At 44.0% G+C, this 17,299-nt stretch overlaps 2 protein-coding genes across 2 annotated transcripts in view; one reads left to right on the top strand and one right to left on the bottom strand.

Annotated features, from left to right (window-relative positions):
- LOC143295913 (general transcription and DNA repair factor IIH helicase subunit XPD-like) overlaps nucleotides 1-16,193 on the bottom strand; it is a 112,465-nt gene extending 96,272 nt beyond the window's left edge. The window contains exons 1-7 of the mRNA XM_076607599.1: nucleotides 16,060-16,193; nucleotides 14,951-15,050; nucleotides 12,592-12,669; nucleotides 7,354-7,416; nucleotides 5,227-5,340; nucleotides 1,429-1,545; nucleotides 393-446 (exon numbers count right to left, since the gene is read on the bottom strand). Of these exons, the coding sequence (XP_076463714.1) occupies nucleotides 393-446; nucleotides 1,429-1,545; nucleotides 5,227-5,340; nucleotides 7,354-7,416; nucleotides 12,592-12,669; nucleotides 14,951-15,050; nucleotides 16,060-16,064 (531 nt within the window). The 5' untranslated portion in view covers nucleotides 16,065-16,193. The remainder of the gene's footprint in view (nucleotides 1-392; nucleotides 447-1,428; nucleotides 1,546-5,226; nucleotides 5,341-7,353; nucleotides 7,417-12,591; nucleotides 12,670-14,950; nucleotides 15,051-16,059) is intronic.
- Nucleotides 16,101-17,299, top strand: part of LOC143295912 (peroxisomal ATPase PEX6-like) — a 46,010-nt gene continuing 44,811 nt past the window's right edge. Inside the window, exon 1 of the mRNA XM_076607598.1 lies at nucleotides 16,101-17,299. This exon is cut by the window's right edge and continues 21 nt beyond it. Coding sequence (XP_076463713.1) covers nucleotides 16,216-17,299 — 1,084 coding nt within the window. The 5' untranslated portion in view covers nucleotides 16,101-16,215.

The raw sequence follows: 17,299 nt of genomic DNA on the forward strand, positions 1-17,299 counted from the left end.
AGCCCATAACACACACACTAACACCTTCACTAGAAACACACAACACAAACTATCTAACCTATTCACTAGAAACACACAACACAAACTATCTAACCTATTCACTAGAAACACACAACACAAACTATCTAACATATTCACTAGAAGCACATGACACACACACTAACACCTTCACTAGAAACACACAACACAAACTATCTAACCTATTCACTAGAAGCACATGACACACACTAGCTGACATCCTTGTGACAAATATGCAACATCTAACATCTTACCTTGAAGCCCATAAGACACACTATCTGAATTCTTTGCCAGAAGCACTATACACACACTACCTAACATCTTCACTAGACCTGTCCCTCCACCTCTCCCTCCGCCCAAATCTGTGCACGTACCAAGTTGTAGACACCTGGAGGAAGGGGAACCTCTCTGCCATGGCCGTCAAACTCCTGTCATCATCAACAGTCATACATCATCATTCTGTTATCATCATCAGTCATACATCATCAAACTCCTGTCATCAACATTCATTCATCATCAACCTGTCATCATCATCAGTCATTCATCATCAAACTCCTGTCAGTAACAGTATTCATCATCAAACTCCTGTCATCATCAGTCATTCATCATCAAACTCCTGTCATCATCAACAGTATTCATCATCAAACTCCTGTCATCATCAACAGTATTCATCATCAAACTCCTGTCATCATCAACAGTATTCATCATCAAACTCCTGTCATCATCAGTCATTCATCATCAAACTCCTGTCATCATCAACAGTATTCATCATCAAACTCCTGTCATCATCAGTCATTCATCATTAAACTCCTGTCATCAACAGTCATTCATCATCAAACTCCTGTCATCATCAACAGTATTCATCATCAAACTCCTGTCATCAACAGTATTCATCATCAAACTCCTGTCATCATCAGTCATTCATCATCAAACTCCTGTTATCAACATGCACACATCATCAAACTCCTGTTATCAACATGCACACATCATCTAACTCCTGTTATCATCAACAGTCATTCATCATCATGCATTGTTACACTGCCGAATTTGGTTGCATCTGGCATGACTGGACAAGAAGCAATGTGAAAGGTGACAGTGACACCGACAGTGAAAGTGGAGAGTGTTCTTCACGCTGATGTCACTGGCTGCATGAATACACTGACAGAAGATGAAACAAACAGGTTGTCCCTGAAAACTTCCAATGGCTGTCAACATGGTGGGGTAAAAACAGTCACACAGGTAAAAGCCCCACTCTTACATATGAGCCAACATGGGAACTGCAGCCCACAAATGCAAGAAAAAAAAAGATAGGTTCATAGACAGATGATAGACTGATTAATTATAAAAACAATAATCTTTCTTAATTTTTTTAAACAAACAGGAAGGCCACATATGAAAAGCAAGGCTCACCTCAAAGAACTCGCACACCGGCACCATTGGATCTTTCTTGTGCTCAGCACGGACAAACGACGCCGTCAGTTTGTGACACTTGCCGTCCACTGAGGAGCCATCACGATCCTGACTCACCTGTCCACAGGTAAACATCACAGGTAGTACTTGTAGTGAAAAATCCTGTGTGCATGCGTGTGTGCGTGCATGCGTGTGTGTGTGTGTGTGTGTGTGTGTGTGTGTGTGCAGGCAAAGCAGTCCAAAACTGAGTGTCCATTAGTCCTCTTCTCCCCTTCCTCTCTTCACAGGCACACAGTCACAGACACACAGTCACAGTCACACAGTCACAGTCACACAGACATACAGTCACACAGTCACAGTCACACAGTCACAGTCACACAGACATACAGTCACACAGTCACAGTCACACAGTCACAGTCACACAGTCACAGTCACACAGTCACAGTCACAGTCATACAGTCACAGTCACACAGTCACAGTCACAGTCACACAGTCACAGTCACACAGTCACAGTCACAGTCATACAGTCACAGGCACACAGTCACAGTCACACAGTCACAGTCACACAGTCACAGTCACAGTCATACAGTCACAGGCACACAGTCACAGTCACACAGTCACAGTCACACAGTCACAGTCACACAGACATACAGTCACAGTCACACAGACATACAGTCACAGTCATACAGTCACAGTCACACAGTCACAGTCACACAGTCACAGTCACACAGACATACAGTCACAGTCACACAGTCACAGTCACACAGTCACAGGCACACAGTCACAGTCACACAGACATACAGTCACAGTCACACAGTCACAGGCACACAGTCACAGTCACACAGACACACAGTCACAGGCACACAGTCACAGGCACACAGTCACAGACACACAGTCACACAGTCACAGGCACACAGTCACAGTCACACAGTCACAGGCACACAGTCACACAGTCACAGGCACACAGTCACAGGCACACAGTCACAGACACACAGTCACAGACACACAATCACAGACATACAGTCACAGACACACAGTCACAGACACACAGTCACAGACACACAGTCACAGGCACACAGTCACAGGCACACAGTCACAGACACAGTCACACAGTCACAGACACACAGTCACAGTCACACAGTCACAGGCACACAGTCACACAGTCACAGGCACACAGTCACAGACACACAGTCACAGACACACAATCACAGACATACAGTCACAGACACACAGTCACAGACACACAATCACAGGCACACAGTCACAGACACACAATCACAGGCACACAGTCACAGGCACACAGTCACAGTCACACAGTCACAGACACACAGTCACAGACACACAGACATACAGTCACAGGCACACAGTCACAAAGTCACAGACACAAAGTCACAGACACACAGTCCCAGACACACAGTCACAGACACACAGTCACAGACACACAGTCACACAGTCACAGACACACAGTCACAGTCACAGACACACAGTCACAGACACACAGTCACAGACACACAGTCACAAAGTCACAGACACACAGTCACAGACACACAGTCACAGACACACAGTCACAGACACACAGTCACAGACACACACACACATGTACACATGCACGCACATACACATACACAAACACACACACACACACACTTACACTCACACCCACACAGAGAGGTGCACGCACACATGTACGTAACACACACACACACACTGAGAAAACAACCAAACATGGCCACAGCGTTCCCATCTGTTCTCATCAGATGTATCACACAGCATGATAAACCAACATCAGGAATATTAGTCAAAGAATTAAATCAGTGTTCCACTGTCACTGTCACCTTCCCACAACATTACCTGACCATGTGGAGGATCGAACACAAGCAATACTTCCATCAGGGTGGACACACTACCCACTACACACATCAGGGTGGACACACTACCCACTACACACATCAGGGTGGACACACACACTACTCATATCAGGGTGGACACACTACACACTACACACATCAGGGTGGACACACTACACACTACACACATCAGGTGGACACACTACCCACTACACACATCAGGTGGACACACTACCCACTACACACATCAGGGTGGACACACACACTACTCATATCAGGGTGGACACACTACACACTACTCATATCAGGGTGGACACACACACTACTCATATCAGGGTGAACACACTACACACTACTTCCATCAGGGTGGACACACTACACACTACTCTTATCAGGGTGGACACACATACTCTGCTCACATCAGGGTGGACACACACACTACTCACATCAGGGTGGACATACACACACTACTCACATCAGGGTGGACACACACACACACTACTCACATCAGGGTGGACACACACACACTACTCACATCAGGGTGGACACACACACACACACTACTCACATCAGGGTGGACACACACACACTACTCACATCAGGGTGGACACACACACACTACTCACATCAGGGTGGACACACACACACACACTACTCACATCAGGGTGGACACACACACACACTACTCACATCAGGGTGGACACACACACACTACTCACATCAGGGTGGACACACACACACTACTCACATCAGGGTGGACACACACACACACTACTCACATCAGGGTGGACACACACACACACACTACTCACATCAGGGTGGACACACACACACACTACTCACATCAGGGTGGACACACACACACACACACTACTCACATCAGGGTGGACACACACACACACACTACTCACATCAGGGTGGACACACACACACACACTACTCACATCAGGGTGGACACACACACACACTACTCACATCAGGGTGGACACACACACACACTACTCACATCAGGGTGGACACACACACACACTACTCACATCAGGGTGGACACACACACACTACTCACATCAGGGTGGACACACACACACACACTACTCACATCAGGGTGGACACACACACACACTACTCACATCAGGGTGGACACACACACACACACTACTCACATCAGGGTGGACACACACACACACTACTCACATCAGGGTGGACACACACACACACTACTCACATCAGGGTGGACACACACACACTACTCACATCAGGGTGGACACACACACACACACTACTCACATCAGGGTGGACACATACACACTACACCCATCTGGGTGGACACACACACTACTCACATCAGGGTGGACACACTACACACTTCAGGGCAGACATACTACTACCATCATGATGGACAGGTAATACTTAATCAGGGTGGATATATTACTCACATCAAAGTGGGCAGGTAATATTCACATCAGGGTGGACACACACTACTCACATCAGGGTGGACACATACACACACACATCAGGGTGGACGCACACACACACACTGCTCACATCAGGGTGGACACACACACACACTACTCACATCAGGGTGGACACACACACACACACTACTCACATCAGGGTGGACCAGTAATACTCACATCAGGGTGGACACACACACACACACTACTCACATCAGGGTGGACCAGTAATACTCACATCAGGGTAGACACACACACACACACTACTCACATCAGGGTGGACACACACACACACACTGCTCACATCAGGGTGGACCAGTAATACTCACATCAGGGTGGACACACACACACACTGCTCACATCAGGGTGGACCAGTAATACTCACATCAGGGTGGACACACACACACACTGCTCACATCAGGGTGGACCAGTAATACTCACATCAGGGTGGACACACACACACACTGCTCACATCAGGGTGGACCAGTAATACTCACATCAGGGTGGACACACATGTTTTTCCGTGAGCTGAGGGCCACCCCCACAAAGTCTGACTGCTCTCCCGTCTCTTTCTCATAATACTCCATCAGCTGCCGCATCTCCTCCACCACCTGGGTACACATCACACATTACACTTCACACATTACACAATACTTTATTATCTCAACAAGAGAAATTAATTTCTGGTGTAAAAAACACATAAACAATACACGGAAATCACAGTCATTCAACACACACACACACACACACACACACACACACACACACACACACATATCCACAGTGTGACATACATACAAGTTTCAGGTTTCAAGTTTTAATTATCTTTTCACTCCTATTGGAGTATGGAGGATTACTGCAAAATAAACTTTTCATGCCCAGAACAAACATTTCCAAATACACAACAATGTCACATAAAAGTTGAGAAAACACAAATGTCTTTTAACTTCAAAAGTATAACTAGACAACATTTGCAAATCTAATCATCTTACTTACAGCTAAAATGACTTTTTTTGCCTCCTTTGAGCATATAACAAAAATTAATAACCGATTTTGGAGACAAATATTTTTTAGGACAATATCTATTTCGTAACTGATCATAATTGGGACATTCCATTATAAAATGAAACTCATCACCAATCACAGACATGTTACAAACCTTACAAAGCCGTAACTCTCGTGGTATGCCTTTGTGTCTCCCTGTTTCTATTTCCAGCTTATGATTACTACTTCGAAATCTGAAGAAGCTAATAACGTAATTATCTGGCATTTGACTTATATATTTTTCTCTACCAAATCCACTTTTGAAATTTCGATAAAACAAACATTTACTACTCGCCTCTAGAGCATGTCTCCATAGGTTTTGAAAACTATCTACACACACACACGCACACACACACGCACAGTGTGACACACACACACACACACATATGCACAGTGTGATATACGTACACACACACACAGACACACACATATGCACAGTGTCACACACACACACACACATACACACACACATATGCACAGTGTGACATACATACACACACATACAGACACACACATATGCACAGTGTCACACACACACACACACACATATGCACAGTGTGATATACATACACACACACACACACACACACATATGCACAGTGTGACATACATACACACACATACAGACACACACATATGCACAGTGTGATATACATACACACACACACACACACACACACATATGCACAGTGTGACATACATACATACACACACACACATATGCACAGTGTGATATACATACACACACATACAGACACACACATATGCACAGTGTGATATACATACACACACACACACACATATGCACAGTGTGACATACATACACACACATACAGACACACACATATGCACAGTGTGATATACATACACACACACACACACACACACACACACATATGCACAGTGTGACATACATACACACACATACAGACACACACATATGCACAGTGCACATATGCACAGGAGGGGGGAGGTGAGTTATAATATCCAATGGCAGCCAACGAAAAGGGGCTAATCAGGTGGACCTTTGGCTTTTTTTTGGCTATAAAAGCAAAATGAGATTAAAAAACACACCAAAAACTAACCCCCTCCTCCCCCCAACCCCCTCCTCCTGTCCTCCCCCCACCCCCCTCCTCCTCCCTCGCCCCCCTCCTCCCCCCCACACCCTCCCACACACACACACACACACAGCACATGACGAACATTGGTTCACTTTGTTAAGTCACGATAACAGTGTCTACATGTGATTCTGAGGGTGAGAGGCAGACCTTACAAAGAGGCAAAGAATGATTGCATTTCAGCTGTAGGACTGATGATATAACACACTATTTCATTACAATGACAGCATGTCCATTTTAACTCATCAAACTTTTTTTTTTTTTTTACTGAAGTGTCCCCAACCCAAGCTAAACACACCTGTCAATTCTACAGCCTTTCCTTTTTGTCTTTTTTTTGTTGTTGATAATCACAATATTATGATATTGGTTATGAAGCGTCAGTGAGCGAAATTCTGGGGTGTTGGGGTCTTAACAATATGTGAATGACTTGGAACTGGTATATTGTCATCTGCTCCATGTTACCTTCTCCAGCTCTGGCACTGTTCTGGAACAGTAGATCAGTTTGTTGACGTCCAGGGGGAAGGCCTGAAACACAGTCCACCATCAGCATACAACAACATTATGCATAATGTTGTACACAAAACACAGTCCACCATCACCATACAACAACATTATGCATAATGTTGTACACAAAACACAGTCCACCATCAGCATACAACAACATTACGCATAATGTTGTACACAAAACACAGTCCACCATCACCATACAACAACATTATGCACAACGTTGTACACAAAACACAGTCCACCATCACCATACAACAACATTATGCACAACGTTGTACACAAAACACAGTCCACCATCACCATACAACAACATTATGCAAGTTGTACACAAAAAGACATATAATACCAATGCAGCCAAACACAGTCACATCACCTACAACATTATGCACAACGTTGTACACAAAACACAGTCACATCAGATACAAAAACATTACGCAAACTTGTACACAACCTCCACACACAAGTCCACAATCACATACAACAACATTACGCACAATGTTGTACACAAAACACACAGTCCACCATTCACATAACAACACAACATTATTGCATCAGTTGTACACAAAACACAGTCTCCATCACCATACACATATGCACAATTGTAACCATAAACCAGTTCTCACCATTCACAACATTATGCCAACGATGTACACAATAACACAGTCCACCATCAGCATACAACACACATTATGCATATGTTGTACACAAAACACGTCACCATCACCATACAACAACATTATGCACAACTGTTTGTACACATAACACAGTCCACCCATCATCAACAACATTATGCACAACGTTGTACACAAAACACAGTCCACCATCAGCATACAACAACATTATGCACAACGTTGTACACAAAACACAGTCCACCATCACCATACAACAACATTATGCACAACGTTGTACACAAAACACAGTCCACCATCAGCATACAACAACATTACGCATAATGTTGTACACAAAACACAGTCCACCATCACCATACAACAACATTACTGCACAATGTTGTACACAAAACACAGTCCACCATCAGCATACAACAACATTACGCACAACGTTGTACACAAAACACAGTCCACCATCACCATACAACAACATTATGCACAACGTTGTACACAAAACACAGTCCACCATCAGCATACAACATTATGCACAACGTTGTACACAAAACACAGTCCACCATCAGCATACAACAACATTACGCATAATGTTGTACACAAAACACAGTCCACCATCACCATACAACAACATTATGCACAACGTTGTACACAAAACACAGTCCACCATCACAACAACATTATGCACAACGTTGTACACAAAACACAGTCCACCATCAGCATACAACAACATTATGCACAACGTTGTACACAAAACACAGTCCACCATCACCATACAACAACATTATGCACAACGTTGTACACAAAACACAGTCCACCATCACAACAACATTATGCACAACGTTGTACACAAAACACAGTCCACCATCAGCATAAACAACATTATGCACAACGTTGTACACAAAACACAGTCCACCATCACCATACAACATTATGCACAACGTTGTACACAAAACACATTCACCATCAGCATACAACAACATTATGCACAACGTTGTACACAAAACACAGTCCACCATCAGCATACAACATTATGCACAACGTTGTACACAAAACACAGTCCACCATCAGCATACAACATTATGCACAACGTTGTACACAAAACACAGTCCACCATCACCATACAACAACATTATGCACAACGTTGTACACAAAACACAGTCCACCATCAGCATACAACAACATTATGCACAACGTTGTACACAAAACACAGTCCACCATCACCATACAACAACATTATGCACAACGTTGTACACAAAACACAGTCCACCATCAGCATACAACAACATTATGCACAACGTTGTACACAAAACACAGTCCACCATCAGCATACAACATTATGCACAACGTTGTACACAAAACACATTTCACCATCAGCATACAACAACATTATGCACAATGTTGTACACAAAACACAGTCCACCATCAGCATACAACATTATGCACAACGTTGTACACAAAACACAGTCCACCATCACCATACAACAACATTATGCACAACGTTGTACACAAAACACAGTCCACCATCACCACACAACATTATGCACAACGTTGTACACAAAACACAGTCACCATCACCACACAACATTATGCACAACGTTGTACACAAAACACAGTCCACCATCACCATACAACATTATGCACAACGTTGTACACAAAACACAGTCCACCATCACCATACACAACATTATGCACAACGTTGTACACAAAACACAGTCCACCATCACCATACAACATTATGCACAACGTTGTACACAAAACACAGTCCACCATCACCATACAACAACATTATGCACAACGTTGTACACAAAACACAGTCCACCATCAGCATAACAACATTATGCACAACGTTGTACACAAAACACAGTCCACCATCACCATACAACAACATTATGCACAACGTTGTACACAAAACACAGTCCACCATCACCATACAACATTATGCACAACGTTGTACACAAAACACAGTCCACCATCACCATACAACAACATTATGCACAACGTTGTACACAAAACACAGTCCACCATCACATACAACATTATGCACAACGTTGTACACAAAACACAGTCCACCATCAGCATACAACATTATGCACAACGTTGTACACAAAACACATTTCACCATCACCATACAACAACATTATGCACAATGTTGTACACAAAACACAGTCCACCATCAGCATACAACATTATGCACAACGTTGTACACAAAACACAGTCCACCATCAGCATACAACATTATGCACAACGTTGTACACAAAACACAGTCCACCATCAGCATACAACATTATGCACAACGTTGTACACAAAACACAGTCCACCATCAGCATACAACAACATTATGCACAATGTTGTACACAAAACACAGTCCAACATCACCATATAACAACATTATGCACAACGTTGTACACAAAACACATTTCACCATCAGCATACAACAACATTATGCACAATGTTGTATACAAAACACAGTCCACCATCACCATACAACAACATTATGCACAACGTTGTACACAAAACACAGTCCACCATCACCATACAACAACATTATGCACAACGTTGTACACAAAATACAGTCCACCATCAGCATACAACATTATGCACAACGTTGTACACAAAACACAGTCCACCATCAGCATACAACATTATGCACAACGTTGTACACAAAACACAGTCCACCATCAGCATACAACATTATGCACAATGTTGTACACAAAACACAGTCCACCATCAGCATACAACAACATTATGCACAACGTTGTACACAAAACACAGTCCACCATCACCATACAACATTATGTACAACGTTGTACACAAAACACAGTCCACCATCACCATACAACAACATTATGCACAACGTTGTACACAAAACACATTTCACCATCAGCATACAACAACATTATGCACAACGTTGTACACAAAACACATTTCACCATCACCATACAACATTATGCACAACGTTGTACACAAAACACATTTCACCATCAGCATACAACAACATTATGCACAACGTTGTACACAAAACACATTTCACCATCAGCATACAACAACATTATGCACAACGTTGTACACAAAACACATTTCACCATCACCATACAACATTATGCACAACGTTGTACACAAAACACATTTCACCATCATCATACAACATTATGCACAACGTTGTACACAAAACACAGTCCACCATCACCATACAACAACATTATGCACAACGTTGTACACAAAACACAGTCCACCATCACCATACAACAACATTATGCACAACGTTGTACATAAAACACAGTCCACCATCACCATACAACAACATTATGCACAACGTTGTACACAAAACACAGTCCACCATCACCATACAACAACATTATGCACAACGTTGTACACAACATTGTACAATAACACTGTACAACAACATTGCACAACAATATTGTTCACACCTTTGTACACAACATTGCAGGGCCTAATCACACGATGTTTTCCATGACAACAGCACTGACAAGCAGTTATGTTATCAACACAAACAGCATAGAAGTCTTCATCTCCGCTGGCCGTCTGTTCCTCTATACTCTGTGTCTGACCAGTCTGTGACATTCTCAACACAAACAGTACAAACATCTTGTCTACCTGCTGTCTGTTCCTCTGTACTGTGTGTCTGACCAGTCTGTGACATTCTCAACACAAACAGTACAAACATCTTGTCTACCTGCTGTCTGTTCCTCTGTACTGTGTGTCTGACCAGTCTGTGACATTCTCAACACAAACAGTACAAACATCTTGTCTACCTGCTGTCTGTTCCTCTGTACTGTATTCTGAATGACTGTGCTGTGTGTTGTGCTGTGAGTATTGTTGTGTGTGCTGTGTTCTGTTGTGCATGTGTGCTGTGTTGTGTGTGCTGTGTTGTGTTGTGCATGTGTGCTGTGCTGTGTGTGCTGTGTTGTGTGAGCTGTGTTGAGTTGTGTGTGTGTGCTGTGCTGTGTGTGCTGTGTTGTGTGAGCTGTGTTGAGTTGTGTGTGTGTGCTGTGTTGTGTGAGCTGTGTTGAGTTGTGTGTGTGTGCTGTGCTGTGTGTGCTGTGTTGTGTGAGCTGTGTTGAGTTGTGTGTGTGTGCTGTGCTGTGTGTGCTGTGTTGTGTGAGCTGTGTTGAGTTGTGTGTGTGTGCTGTGCTGTGTGTGCTGTGTTGTGTGAGCTGTGTTGAGTTGTGTGTGTGTGCTGTGTTGTATGTGCTGCGTTGTGTGAGCTGTGTTGAGTTGTGTGTGTGTGCTGTGTTGTGTGAGCTGTGTTGAGTTGTGTGTGTGTGCTGTGCTGTGTGTGCTGTGTTGTGTGAGCTGTGTTGAGTTGTGTGTGTGTGCTGTGCTGTGTGTGCTGTGTTGTGTGAGCTGTGTTGAGTTGTGTGTGTGTGCTGTGTTGCGTGTGCTGCGTTGTGTGAGCTGTGTTGAGTTGTGTGTGTGTGTGTGCTGTGCTGTGTGTGCTGGGTTGTGCTATACTGTTTGTGCTGTGTGTGCTGTCTCGTGTGTACTGTGTGCGTTGTGTGTGCTGCATTGTGTTGGCTGTGTTGTCTGTAGCACAGACAGACAGGTTTACCTTCATGTAGGCGATGATGAGTGACAGAAGGGAGACAGTCTTCCCTGTTCCTGACGGCATCTCCAACACACAGTGACCCTGGGCAAAAAGCACACTTTCCATGTGTACACACTAACAAGTATATACAGCAACACTCACACACATACACACACACACAAACACACACAAATAGAAGTGCGAAATGGAAATGCAATTTTGTATTTCTTTATCACAGTATTCTTGTATATATATATATATATATATGCATTTTGTTGTTGTTGTTGCTCTTCTTCTGCTTGTCTCTCTCTCTCTCTCTCTCTCTCTCTCTCTCTCCCCCCTAAATTTTTTCTTCAACTTTTTTCTTTTTTTCCCCTTCTCTTTAATTATTATTATTATTATTTTCATTGATGGCTTGATGTAAAAAAGCAATTGTTGCTTATTCAATTTACCATCATGAAATAAAATCTTGACTTGACTTGACACACTAACAAGTATACATAGCAACACTCACACACACACACACACACACACACGCATACACACCAACACACACACAGAGATACAGGCAGACAGAGACAGAGAGAGAAATAACAAAAGAGAGTTGGTGTTTCAATCTGTTCCCACTGTTTACCATAACTGTTCCTCTCACTCCATTCATTGTGGAGTGATGGCCTAGAGGTATCGTGTCCACCGAGGAAGTGAGAGAATCGGAGCGCGCTGGTTTGAATCACGGCTCAGCCCCTGATATTTTCTCCCCCTCCTCTAGACCTTGAGTGGTGGTCTGGACAATAGTCATTCGGATGAGACGATAAACCGAGGTCCCGTGTGCAACATGCACTTAGCGCACGTAAAAGAACTCATGGAAACAAAAGGGTTGTTCCTGGCAATATTATGTAGAAAAACCCACTTCGATAGGAAAAACAAATAAAACTGCATGCAGGAAAAAGTAAAAAAAAAAAAAAAGGGTGGCACTGTAACGTAGCGACGTGTTCTCCCTAGGGAGAGCAGCCCGAATTTCACACAGAGAAATCTGTTGTGATAAAAAGAAATACAAAGACAAATATTCTTATGACAGTTCCTGCTGCTTCCCCATTCACTAACAACCACTGAACCACACCCACCTGCTTTCAGTACACCCACAGTACACTCAGTTCACAATCAACACTCATATGTTGTCACTAACTGACTTGCTTCAGACAGCAGATGCACTAAGGTAATGGAGTCACAGTTTACTCAACTGCCATGTCATGTGCATGCAACTAAGTTAAAGTCCCCATAACCTTTCATGGCAATCAGAGCAATGAATTCCTATTCCAGTGTGCCTAGGACTTGGCATAACGTTTCATGGCAATCAGAGCAATGAATTCCTATTCCAGTGTGCCTAGGGCTTGGCATAACGTTTCATGGCAATCAGAGCAATGAATTCCTATTCCAGTGTGCCTAGGGCTTGGCATAACGTTTCATGGCAATCAGAGCAATGAATTCCTATTCCAGTGTGCCTAGGGCTTGGCATAACCTTTCATGGCAATCAGAGCAATGAATTCCTATTCCAGTGTGCCTAGGGCTTGGCATAACGTTTCATGGCAATCAGAGCAATGAATTCCTATTCCAGTGTGCCTAGGGCTTGGCATAACGTTTCATGGCAATCAGAGCAATGAATTCCTATTCCAGTGTGCCTAGGGCTTGGCATAACGTTTCATGGCAATCAGAGCAATGAATTCCTATTCCAGTGTGCCTAGGGCTTGGCATAACGTTTCATGGCAATCAGAGCAATGAATTCCTATTCCAGTGTGCCTAGGGCTTGGCATAAGAAAACAGGGCTCAATTCTCTCCTTCTGCCAGTCAAAGTCAGGTACCCATTCACACCTGTGGGTTAAAGTAACTTTTCCCAAGGACACAACACCATGGCAAAACAGGGCCTGGATCCCTGATCACTGCTGAACATTGGATCAGAAGTCCAACACTTAACCCATTCTGCCACGGCATCTGATCCAACACTCAACCCATTCTGCCACGGCATCTGATTTGTGAACACAATCACCATGTTTACAACAAAAGAAATAGCCAGTTAACAGTACATTGGGTGAAGACATACACTGCCACAAGACCCTCAGCTTTACACAGGCCTCAGCTTTACACAGGCCTCAGCTTTACACAGGCCTCAGCTTTACATAGACCTCAGGTTTACACATGTCTCAGCTTTACAGAGGCCTCAGCAGGCCTCAGCTTTACACAGGTCTCAGCTTTACACAGGCCTCAGCTTTACACAGGCCTCAGCTTTACACAGGCCTCAGCTTTACATAGACCTCAGGTTTACACAGGCCTCAGGTTTACACAGGCCTCAACAGACAGACAGCGGAAGAAGTGTTGCAGGGTTTACCTTGGCATCCAGTGTGCGCTTGAGTTCCAGCATGTAGAGGTACTGCTCTGGGTAAATGAAGGCATAGGGGAAGGACACCAACAGACCGTCCACGTTCAGTCTGTGACATCACACACACACACACACACACACACACACACACACACACACACACAGGTCTGAACATGACAGACAAACAGAAAGAGAGAGAGAATCTATAGACAGAAACTGAGACAGACAGATAAACAGACAGAGCCATAGAGCCAAAAGGGGAAAGAGAGAGTGTGTGTGTGTGTGTGTTTAAGTGTGTGTGTGTGTGTGTATTTCTCTATGTATGTGACTCTTTCTGTGTGTGTGTGTGTGTGTGTGTGTGTGTGTGTGTGTGTGTGTGTGTGTGTGTTTGTTTGTTTGTTTGTTTGTTTGTTTGTTTGTTTGTGTGTGTGTATGTGTGCGTGTGCAAGACAAAGATAGAGAGTACTAGTATGAAGCCATTGGAGGAAACAGGCTTGATGAATTTGAGAAAAAACAACCTGATGAACTGCTGTTTTATGGGGTCACAAGTTGAAAGAATAGTACCAGGGCTGAATATATAATAAGTAAAAAGTAATATTACACAAAATAAAATATTGCAAACCACTTTACAGTTTCAGTTCCGTGAAGGCATTAAAAGTGTGTGCCAATACATCTATGCTATGCTTTTAATGCTTGTAAAACAAACAATCAAAACAGGGGTGGGGGGAGGCATGGGGGAACTGATGCCTGATATATGCATTTCGTAAGCCCAACATGCTGGTCTGGCCTCAAAAGCCTACTGTGTATAAAACAATTAATCTAAAATGATGTGAAATAATTAAAGATACATATACAGATGATAATTGACTGGGGCGAAAAGCATGCATTTACACCCCTGTCAGTGAATCCATATGTTGGGACACATATTGAACATGAAGCTAAATAATAAGCTACCACTTCTAAAAGTGCAACCAACTGTCAGTCTAATCATAATGTCGCCTTCTCATCTGAATCTTAGGTTGCACAACCTTTCCAAAAAATAATTATCAACAAACACATTTCTGTGTCTTTCTAAATATGTCTTTCTATATGTCTGCTGGGATAAGTATGACTTTTACTTCATAGTGCGGGCGATCGAGCGTCAGGTGTGGATGCGGTGAGAGAAGAACTGGCCAGAAATGATGGCAACAATTTGCTCGCCACTTTTGTTTTCTTGGCAGGAGCCATGTGCTGAACGGAACCGGAAGAGGAGGAAGTTGGCATTATGAATCAAGATGGCAGGTGTTAGCAGACGAGTGAGACGGGGCTACAGTGCCCAGTTTGTGGTGAAAAAACCATCTGATGCGCGGATCAACCCCCTCCACCTGACTGTTTCCCGTTGCAGCGCTGAACTCTTGAAAAAGGAAGCGGACGACGATACGTTTGTATGCGCTCTCCGCATTGGGAGAAGTGAGAAGTCGCCCTCGCCCTCCGCTGGCCAGTCGCCGTCAAAATCGAAAGAAGACTTCCTGGATCTGCCCGACAGTCCCGTGCCCGTGCAGGCCACCTCATCCTTCTGGTCAGCAGAGGACATCGCCGTGTGTGTGTGGGCCTCCGATGACTGTGACGACGTGCTGCTGTCCCCTGATGATGGCGAGGTGGAGATGACTTTGTTCTGCAGTTCGGAGTTCCTGACGCACTACAACCTCAAGGAGTGTATCGAAGTGTTCATCAGACCTCTGCAGGTCTACCCCATCTCCAAGGCCGTTTTCACCGTGTCCGACCCTGATGCCTATGAGTGGCTGCAGCGAGAAAAGTTCAGCACAGGCTTGCTTCAGACCATCTGTGAGCACGACATTCTGGTCGTTCAGAATGACAGTCTTCTATCCCCTTACCCAGACATTTTCCTGCAGGATAAAAACTTCCACCGCTCGTGGTTTTTTAGGATCAAGGCCATCGCCTGTGCACCATTTTTATTAGGACTGATGTCATCCAACACTGAAATCATCATCTGCTTTGAGGAAGAAACGCAGCGTTTGCCGTCAGATCATGGACATCTGACATCCTCCAGTCTGGACAAGTATGTGTCTGGGACACTGTATGTGTCAGACTTCTGCCGCTCCCTGTCAGTAGACTCTGGTGATGGAATCTTCAGCAAGGACAGCAGTCAAAGCCCTGTGGACGCCATGACCTTCAATGTGTGCGTCATTCAGCAGGAACGGAACTGGCGTGTTGTCCTGAGCAACGCTGACAACGTCGATCTCAACACCATCATTGGCATTCCTCGCAAACTGATGCTGCAGTATGGACTGTTTGATGGAAGTCTGCTGAAGATTTCACTGGTTGTCTGGAACACATCAGACAACAGCTCTCCTGACA

The sequence above is a fragment of the Babylonia areolata genome, chromosome 21, assembly GCF_041734735.1.
Source record: "Babylonia areolata isolate BAREFJ2019XMU chromosome 21, ASM4173473v1, whole genome shotgun sequence".
Lineage (NCBI taxonomy): Eukaryota > Metazoa > Mollusca > Gastropoda > Neogastropoda > Buccinidae > Babylonia > Babylonia areolata.